Source organism: Onychomys torridus, chromosome 7, assembly GCF_903995425.1.
Source record: "Onychomys torridus chromosome 7, mOncTor1.1, whole genome shotgun sequence".
NCBI lineage: Eukaryota > Metazoa > Chordata > Mammalia > Rodentia > Cricetidae > Onychomys > Onychomys torridus.
In genome coordinates, this window is record NC_050449.1 from 38,673,766 (window position 1) to 38,683,847 (window position 10,082).

The window sequence follows — 10,082 nt, forward strand, 5'->3', positions numbered from 1 at the left end:
ACTACCATTGAGCCAAAGTTCAGCTTCTCCCAGGTCCCCAACACCTCTGCCCCACCACACCATGTTTTCCCTTCCATACTCATGTCATGCATTGTTCTCCATCAGATTCAAGTGGCAGTTAACACTTGACCCTTTCTTTGTCCACAGCCTGTTCTCCTGTCTGGCTTTCTTTGAAGAGTCCTTTGAATTTGTTCATTCTTCTCTAGTCCCATTGCCCTTGCTCAATGTATGTGTATAAGCATCTCTATAGACTGAAGGTTGGTCGTCCCACCCCCACCCCCGCCTCAGTGGTGAAGTCCTAACCCCTAATGTGATGGTGGGGCCTTTTGGAGGCTATTGGATGAGGTCATGGGGATGAAGCCTCATGATTGGATTAGAGTCTTCATACAAGGAAGAGACCAGTGATAACTTTCCATCATGGGTGGTGTAGCTCCAAGTTACCTATAGACAAGGAAAAGGGGGGAGGGGGGCTGGATGAGCTAGAACTGTGATCCTTGACTTCCCAGCCACCCTGCAAGCTTCTGGTTAAAGCCCTGCCCCCTGGCTGTGTGCTCCTACAGCCAGAGCGAAGACAGCTTCCTACCCTGCTTATCTACTTCCAGCCTCATCCCTAGTGCAGGGTACTAGTTTCTTTCATGGCACTTATTAACACTTGTTAATACTCAATTGCTTGATCTTTATAACCAGACATGAAGCCTTTATAACCATGAAGCCAAGGCTGAATATCACATCTGGCATGTGATAGGTAACCGTTGAAGAAATGAAATGCTAGGCTGGTGAGGTGGCTCAGTGGGTAAAGGCCCTTTGCGGCCAGGACTGATATTTGAGTTCCATCCCTGGAATCCGTATGGTAGAAGGAAAGACTAACACAGCAGGTTCTCCTCTGACTTACTTACACACACACACACACACACACACACACACACACACACACACACACAACAAAGCATCAACAACAAATCAGAAAATGAAACCATAAATTAAATGGCTGGCTTCAATAAAGGTCTCCCTGTTTTTTGCCCAGTTCCTTTTGTTGAGTGACTTATGCCTTGGCCAGAGTCACCTTTTAAAAACACGAATTTCATCCTACCTAGTCCTTCCTCGTCAGTGTTTACAGAGTCCCAGCACCCTGTTTGGAGATTTATGGGAAATCCAGTGAACTTCAGATCACTCTGACAACAAGAGGCACCATGGGCCTTCTCATTAATAGCAATACACTTAATTTTAAGTTGTGGGTTTGTTTCAAAAGAAACCCTCAAACCCATGAGCACTGCAGGAAACGAGTGAGTCAGGCTTCTCAGCATCGGGTGTCCTATCAGTGGGGGTGATAGCATCGATACTCGGCTGCCTGGACATGCCCATCAAGGTTTCTGTGTATCCCCAGACAGACAACAAACAGCCCAGGTTCTCTTCTCTTCACATGAGGGGCTCTGAGAATTTTCACCCTGTGAACCAGGTGTTATGTGGGCTCTGTGGGTGGTATCCAGCCTCTGGGGGTGCTGAGTATTGTGTAGGCACAGGACAGACTCTCTGTGTGTGACCTGACCTCTCAAAGGGCTGCATGTTTTGTTACTGTGTGTATGGGGTGGGCATAGAGGTATGGTGGGGAGTAAGGCGATCTCTCAATGTTATTTACACATTTGGGAAAACACAGTTTGACAGAATTTCCTGCTGTCAGTGTGAGCCCATTTCCCCTCTCTCTTTGCTAAGAGGAAGTTCCATTAGCTCACAGAAACCCAGAACCACACATTCCTCAGTCTGGAAAAGCCCTTGAAGGAGGTACTCAGCTGAAGACCATCCGTGGCCTTCTGTTGGGGACTTCAATCTGAATTCCAGAGAAGCCAGAATGAAGTATTCTATCAGCTGCTTCCTGGAAGAGTCCTCTAGGCTCCCCACAAGCCCTAGCTGCACTGAGGAACCAACTGACTCTCACTCCTACAGACAGACAGGTCTAGGCCTACTGAGAGTCACAGCCCACCTCCGCCTCCATTCTGTCCTGCAGGCCCGCTTCGCACATTTTCTCTCCCGACCGAACTGACTCTCTGCAATGGTGACTTCTTCTTCTCTTTTATACATCCAATGTTCAGGCTCCATCCCACCTGCCTCAGGGGCTTTTCCCTAACACCATTTCCAGGAAAGAATGGTCATTGTATCTCTCTTCTCAGAACCAGCCAGAAGGTCCCCAGGGTGGAAGTATGCCCATGTCGCACACACATACACAGTGCTGTTCAAGTTCTCTGCAGGGGGAGGGACTGGTGTCTCTCCAGAAGGCCTCCTTTCTCAGTGAATAGGGAAGGAACACGAGAAGGGACAATATCAGGGAAGGGACAAGGTGTCCTGGTGATCTCCTCAGACACATAGACACCTAGGACTCAGGGCCAGGTCCTAGGTTTGCAATATCCACACGGTTGAGTTCAGGGAGATGTGCGAACCCACACACTAATCATTGTAGAAAATGCCTTTAAAACAGAACTCTGGAGGCTTCTGGCCTATAGAACCAGCCAGGCACATCTTCAGGGTAAGGTGAGCAGGTCCAGAGTCTGCAAGTCTGGCTCACTTACTTCCTGGGAGGGTCTTGCTAGTTCCACACTGTCAGAACTCACATCCCAAACACTGGGGTGCACTTTGTACCTTTCAGTCTTCTGAAAGAACACCCTGGGCACCTCTTTCATTTTCACCTGTTTCTGAGAAAAACAGTCTATTTCCCTTTCTGGCCCTAACAGCTCTTGACAGCTGTTCACACATGGGATGCCAGATGTGGGGCAGCCCGGTAAGCTCTTTTCATCCATGATCTTCCTCCAACCTCATGACATCTCATCATGACAACAATCACTTTCATGTCACCTTTGGGGAATCAGAAACGGTGAGAGATTATGTGCCTTTCCCAAAGTCACAGTTAACGTTGAAGCTGGGCCTGTGGGGGGGGGCCCAGGTCCTCAGACATATTTCCTTAAAGTCCATCCTGTTTATAACCATCGCCAATTATCCGCAGTTACCATGAGAAATCTGATTGCTTTCCCAAAGTACCTGACGATTTATTGGAATGAAAACACACGCCACTCACTCACTGTTTCAGGCACAGCCATGTCCATTTTCTCAACGGGACTCCACACTCCTAGGGACTGGGCGTGTCAGGAACTTTTCAAGTTTTACATACAGACAGGAAAACTGAGGCTCAAAGAGGAAATGTGACTTGCCCAAGGTCACACAGCTAGAAACAGTGCAGTCAAAATTAGACCTCCTGAGAGACCCCGAGCCCTGTGCTAAGCTGCCTCTTCAATAAATAAGTGAGCAAAATAAATAAATAAAGGTTCCAAGGCAATCCCAAGGAGTCCACCCGACTTCAGAAGGAGCTCTGGTACCAGACTGGCATCATGACCTTCTTGGCAGGCTGGCAAGTCTCATGGCTGGCTTTCCTGGGTCACACAGTCTGTTTTTGGAAAGCTTCAGAGACAGTCTGGGCTCAGGGACCAGCACTGGGTGGGGATCAGGAGCCCTGCCAGGGGATCAGCTTTCTTACTCAGGGGCTGCAAACTGCCATTGTTTGAAGATAGGTCTCAAACGCAGTAGAGGGAAGCAGGGACCAGCCCTGGGCTCTAGTGACTAGCAGCTATTTGGCACAAGGCCCTAGACTCCTGCAAGATCTCTGAGACCTTGGCATGAGGCAGAAGCCACCTGTGGGCGGATAGGTTCCACAGTCTACTTCCTGCCAGCCCAGAGGTAGGCAAGACCTAAAGTATTACCACAGGGCCAACTTGGCTAACATTTAGCATGAGGGATCTTCCTAACGATTCATTCTTTATTTTAGTCCCCTGAAGAAGCTGCTGGTCCACTATCATGCAGCTGAACACAGAGATGCCAGCCCAGCCCCCTGTTCTCTGGGTCTGTAGTTAAAAATTAGCAGCAAATGCAGATATGTAAGTCCTAAGGCTGGGCCAGTGTCTATGCCCAAAGGCTACCTAAAGAGTAGTGTGCTAACACAGACAATCATAGTTTGTCTGGCCTGTCAGCACACTAGTGAGCAGCAAAGAGTAATGGCTTGGCCACTGCAGATAGCCCAGGGGGACACAGATGTGTTTGTCAAAAGAGGGAGGTGTCTGCCGATGGATAGCAGAGACACCCCACAGGAGGTGCAGATTCTGTGTCTCAGTCCCTTTTGCCCCATGGTTCTGAATTAGCTGGCTGAACATTCAGGGTGGTATGTACCTCAAGATCTACCAGTGACAGGTACCCTGTCCAAGTTGGGGAGCATCTCTACATGACAACATGGCTCCTGCTCCCTCCTTTCTTCCTTGGGCCCTCCCTATACCCTGCAGGAGGCTAGCCTCTCCCACTTCTCCATAGACATCCAGGCTGTTCAGACATCAGCCTGGCAAACCTCACCACACCCAGGAAACCCTGAGGTTCCTCCCGAACACTGGTCTTCCCGGTCCAGGACCCAGGCCTGAGGAGTAAGGCCTCTGTCTACCCTCCAGCTCCGCTGGAATCTTCAGGGCCCCTCTCAGTTGAACCAAACACAACCTCCCACATACTGGACACTAGCCCAGCAAGATGGCCTTTTCCTGTCCTGTGGGGCCTGGCTAGCCGGCCACAGTGGATCTGTAGAAAAAGGCCTACGCATTTCTTTGGCTCCTGGGACCTCCTGGTGCGGACAGGAGAGCAGGCATGCTAGAATACGAAGAACCCTTAGCCAGGGTCATTCTTCTACCTGCAGGCTGGAGATCAGCGGCAGGGTGGCCAGCTTAGAGTCAAAGCTAGCCAGGAGGCCACCAGGGGCTGCCCCATAGTTCTGAGGGGCAAGTTCATGGGCAAAATTCCAATTCTCTGTGCCTAGGTCTCCACAGCTAACCATACCCAGGAGTGACCATCCTTCAGCCAGCTGACTCCATTGCCTACTTAGAGGTCCTGCTGGTACCGGGGTCATTCCTTGGGATTCCTGTTTCAAATAACCCTTGGCCAGAGCTGGTGGAGGCCAAGCTAACTCGGCCTGTAGGCACACCCCAAGTTCAGGGTCAAAGTCATCTGCCAAGGGAATCTCTTTGTCCAAGTGTCCGGCTGGGTCTGCTGCCTCTTCCTTCCATCTGGTCTGTTTCTGGTAGCCCTGGGACGCCACCACGACTTGGTCTTTCTCCTCCGGGACTCCCGGTTCTAGGAGGTGGACATGGCCCAAGGCAGAGCCACTCTGTGTGTCCTCAGGCTGCTCTGGAGAGCTCTGGGCTGAGTTAATGTCGCTGTCCTCCTGGCCCTGACTGGTGTATCCAAGCTGCTGCTTCCAGGCAGGCCCCATGCCGGAATGTAAGCTGGGTTCCTGCAGGCAGATCCCACTGTCTGTATTGTCAGCACAGCTGTCCCGTAGCTCAGGAGGCTCTTCCTTTCCCAGCGTCCCTTGTACCTGGTGATGGGAGCCAGGGAGGAGAAACTGGGACTCTTCAGTCTGCAGTGATGGCTTGCCACTGCCAAAGCCGCTGTCAGTGCTACCGTGTAGATCTGAGTCTCTCAGCTCTGGTGACACCTTCCGGAAGGCCTCCAAATCCAGGATGTGAACAGTGTTGAGAGTTTCTGGGCAGAGAGGGTTGACCGGGAAGAAGTTGTGGGACTTCTCAAAGACCTGGGAGGGGAGGAGGGTGAGTGTGATGATTGTCGTACTCAATGTGACTGTATTGAGAACCACCATGTGGTCCCATAAAGTATGTCTGTAAGGATGTACTGAAAAAAGTTAAACTGAGCTCAGGAGACTTACCCTGAATATGACACTATCCCATGGGTTGGAGTCCTGGGATGAATAAAGACAAGAATGTGAGCTGAGCACCAGCCTTGACCTCTCGGCTGCCCAACGGTAGCGATGTGACCAGCTGCCGCATGCTCCTTCTGTGGAGCCTTCCCTGCCATGGTGACCTTGCACCCTCAAACCGTGAGCCAAAACAAAACCTGCCCCCCCTCAAGCGGCTTCTGCCAGACACAGGCTTTTGCCACAGCAACAGACTAATACAGTGAGAGAGGTGTGGCAGCCTGCATGGTGCTCTCCAGCTTCGTATTGACATTAGAATTTTCTCCCAAGAGTATGTCAGGGTTTGGCCCAGCCAGGTGTATAGGAAGCTAGTGTTCCCAGGGCCAGATGTCATGGGGTCTTGCCAAAACTGGAGAAAGCTCTCAGATGCTCCACTCATGAAGCTCTCTGCCATCTGGGTGAGGTTCGAAAAGCCAAGCCCATGCAGAAGTGTACTTCAAAATATTTTGACAAGGACCCCAAGTGAGAAGTAGATGCTAAGTAAGCACCCATGTGTGTAGCACATGGGAGTCACCGAAGCTGGAGTCACAGAGAATAAGTGTCTGTGTACCACAGTGCGTTCCCATTTTCTCCCACCCCCCCCCACCCATCCCATCTTCCTATCCCGCTGTCCTTTCAATTTTGTAGCTTGCTGCCAAGGGCTTGCTCTCCTTAGTTGCTAAGGGTCCTGGGGAAGTCACCTGACACTTTTCAGTTCGTTCCTCTGCTCTGTGCACGATTGTGTCCTTCCTGTCCTGAACATGGCAAGAACAGCCCTGTCACAGGACCTTTGCACCTGCTAACTATGCTGCTAGGAATACTCTTAGGACTCCATATGTCTGTATCCTTCTCCTTGTCCAGCTCAGACACCACCTCTTCAGAGAGACTTTGCCAGCAGCACTCAGGCCAAACCAACGCTGAGCTGCTGCTTCCTTCTTCCTAAACTTAGTTCCTATCTGTGCTGGCTGGTCTTATGCCAACTGGACACCTAAATTAGAGTTATCTGAAAGGAGGGAACCTTAATTGAGAAAATGCCTCCATAAGATGTAGCTGTAAGGCATAGTCTTTATTAGTGATTGATGGGGGAGGGCCCAGTCCATTGTGGGTGGTGCCGTCCCTGGGTCCTATAAGAAAGCAGGCTGAGCAAGCTGTGGGGAGCAAGCCAGTAAGCTGTGTTTCTCCATGGCCTCTGCATCAGCTCCTGCCTCTGGGATCCTGCCCTGTTTGAATTAGTGCCCTGGCTTCCTGCAGTGATGAACAGCAACGTGGAAGTGTAGGCCAAATGAACCCTTTCCTCCACAACTTGCATTTTGGTCATGGCCTTCCACTGCAGCCATGGAAACTCTAATTAAGATACTATAATATGAACTCTAGAGGCAGGAACCATCTTATTCATCACTCTAAGGGCCTAAGTTGAGCTGGAATGAGTCGGGTTTGTTGACTGACTGACCGACTGACTCTGCTGCACCTCATTTCCTCCACACTTAATGACCCCAATGCAATTCCTCTTGGTCATGCCCTGTTACTGTGACCATTCAGGTTACGTAGAAGACACTCAATAGGTACATGCTGAGTTGAACTGCACCCCCTGGCTAGTCTATAGGAATATCATTACCCTATGTGTGAGAGGAGAAGCCCAAAGCTCAGAGAGGTTAGATGATATGCCTGGAGTCACCAGCAACAAAGGACAAACCTGGAGTCATACACAGCTATCTGGATTTGAGGTCCCCAGCTTGCTTAATAGAACCGACTTCAGTGACCTGTGTGATGCTCAGCTCAAATCAGCAGATGGTTCAGAGTAAATTCAGGAGTGGGCCAGGGCTTCTCACACATGAGTTAGCCCCACAGGCAGGAGCACTGTTAAGTGGAAGTGGCTATTTAAATCCAAGGAGAAAAGCTCTCAAGGGAACAGCAAGGCTGTGACTCACAGGTTCAGAAGGAATCAACAAGCAGCCACCTGTCATTTCTGGGCATTTGGTAATCTCTAATCTCTGCCTATTTCATGGCTTTACATTAAAGTGGCCTTTCACACCTGGCTGGCTCTGGCTCGTATCAAGTCCCAGGAACCCCTGGAGGCCACATTAGTCAGTTTCCTCCCTGACAGAACATGCAAGCAGGGAGGATGCTCTGTAGCTAGCTCAAACACCACCCCTCCTTGACCCTCTCCAGGCACAGGGCTACCTTCTTCCACTTCCACAGGGCCGGGCTCAGTAGTGTGGTTCATTCAGCCCCAAGCCACCAGCGTGGGGACGGCTGGCCCCCTGCACAGAGTATGAGCTAAAGTGCCTGTGGAACACAGGAGTACAGAGAGAGATGAGGCCAAACTTCAGCTAGACAGAAGAAGAACCAGCAAACCCTTGAGAGCCGAAAGGGCAGGCTCTCCCGTCTCATTCTCGTAGTTCTTTACCGGTTGTGTTCTTGTCTAGGCAAAGGCCAGGCCATCCCATCCTTACACACACACACACACACACACACACACACACACACACACACACACACATTCACTTTTCTCCTCTCTCTCTCTCTCTCTCTCTCTCTCTCTCTCTCTCTCTCTGTGTCCTTATCTTTCCTAGAGACTCCAAGAATCCTCTATAGATTTCCCTTCCCAGTGCTTGTCCAACTAGGTCCATATATATATATATCTGCAGCCATCTATCATACATGAATAGTGCATATGTTATCCAGGGTCCAGGGGCTGACAGAGCCTGAGGCCAGGCCAGGGACAAGCAGAGGTTTGGAGATTGCTACTCATTCTTGTAGGATGGCTTCTAGAGGCTGGCTTGCTACACACGCCTCCATCTGAGAGGGGAAAGAGGTTCTGGCCTCCCCTGGAGCCCTTTCCTCTCTGAATCAGTTCTCCACACTGCTTCCTCTCCTCTGTGCCCTTCTTTCTGTCTTGTGGAGACTCATCCTTCAGCAGCACAGGGATAGGATGATGCAAAGCCTCCCTTGCATCTCCTTCCAACTGTGTGACCCTGTGCAAGCAACCTCTCGGTCCTCACTGATAAAATGAGGATAATAGCCAGGACCAGTTCATGATGCACAGTGGCTGGTCCACAGCCATTGTGAAGATGACAAAACTGTGCTGACTCAGTGTGTGTGCACCTGCGTGTGCACGCGGTCTCGGGGCTACTCGGAGGTCCTGTTCCCCAGACTGGGTTTAGTGTTTGCTCACCCGCTACATTGCTGGATGAGCGTGCCCTGACCAGGAATGTAGGAAGGACAGAGCACTCACCAGGACTGCAGGTAACTTCCCAGGGCGCCGGATGTAGTGCTGGAGAGCTAGGCAGACCAGGACTCCGCTGAGTATCAGGATAGATGTGAAGAGAATGCTGAGGTTGGTCACAGTGAAATCTGCAGATCCAGAAAGATGTGTTTGTGGCACATAAGACACAGTCCCCAGAGATCCCTTGGCTATGAGCAGGACATACTCAGTGAATGGCTCCGGGTCATCCCTACGGGGGTGGGTCACCCTAGAGGTATCTAAGTTCCTAGAAACATTCAGCCATCACCAGTTCCTTCAGTAGCACATTGGCTCTGCCTCTAGCCGCCTACCACGATGGCAAGGTAAGCGTGGAGACTGAGGCAGCTGTGCCTGGATTCAGATCCCAGCTGTACCTCTTACTAGCTGTGGGACTGTGGAGAAAATAATGAATCCATCTGAGTCCCACTGTCCATGTACACGGTGGGAGAATCACAGTACCACCTCAGGAGGGATGTCAGACATCTCACTTGCATTCCTAGACCCTAGGAACTCTCTCAGGAGGCTAACACCAGCATCACCCCATTTTACATGTTGAGATCCTGAGGCCCGGGGACACTAAGTTCACTTGACCAAGGTTATGTGTAAGCAACAAAGCTGATATTCAGACAAACCTGGATGTTGAAAATGCCAGCAGCACTTAAAGCGGCCGGCCAGCATACACTTGGTGACTTATTCTGCGCTGGGACTTTCATGACAATGAGCTGCATTGAAATGTATTACTAATCTATGAAGAGTCCCCTTCGTGTTTGCTGGACAGGGCATACCCCGGGTACAATGTGGACCCTTGAATTAGCTGCCATGGGTTGCTAGCTGTGGATCCCTTTGGGAAGTCAGCAGATTGAAAGGCTCCCAAGGGCGACACAACTTCTACACTTGAGAGCCATCTGGGAAAGCGCCCTGGGCCCCTGGCTGAGGGCCCAGAACAGATTTTTGCTGACTCCAGCAGCTCCGTCAAGGAGCCAGCTCAGCATTGCTTCTTCTGGGATACTTGGGGCAGGGAGGAGCCCTTCCCACAAGGGCCCTGAGGAGGAACAGCCCCAAACAGGACCA

At 50.9% G+C, this 10,082-nt stretch overlaps 1 protein-coding gene across 1 annotated transcript in view; it reads right to left on the minus strand.

Moving 5' to 3' along the window:
- Positions 1-1,849: 1,849 nt before the first annotated feature.
- Il10ra (interleukin 10 receptor subunit alpha) overlaps positions 1,850-10,082 on the minus strand; it is a 15,073-nt gene continuing 6,840 nt past the window's right edge. The window contains exons 6-7 of the mRNA XM_036191617.1: positions 9,003-9,121; positions 1,850-5,608 (exon numbers count right to left, since the gene is read on the minus strand). Coding sequence (XP_036047510.1) covers positions 4,697-5,608; positions 9,003-9,121 — 1,031 coding nt within the window. The 3' untranslated portion in view covers positions 1,850-4,696. The remainder of the gene's footprint in view (positions 5,609-9,002; positions 9,122-10,082) is intronic.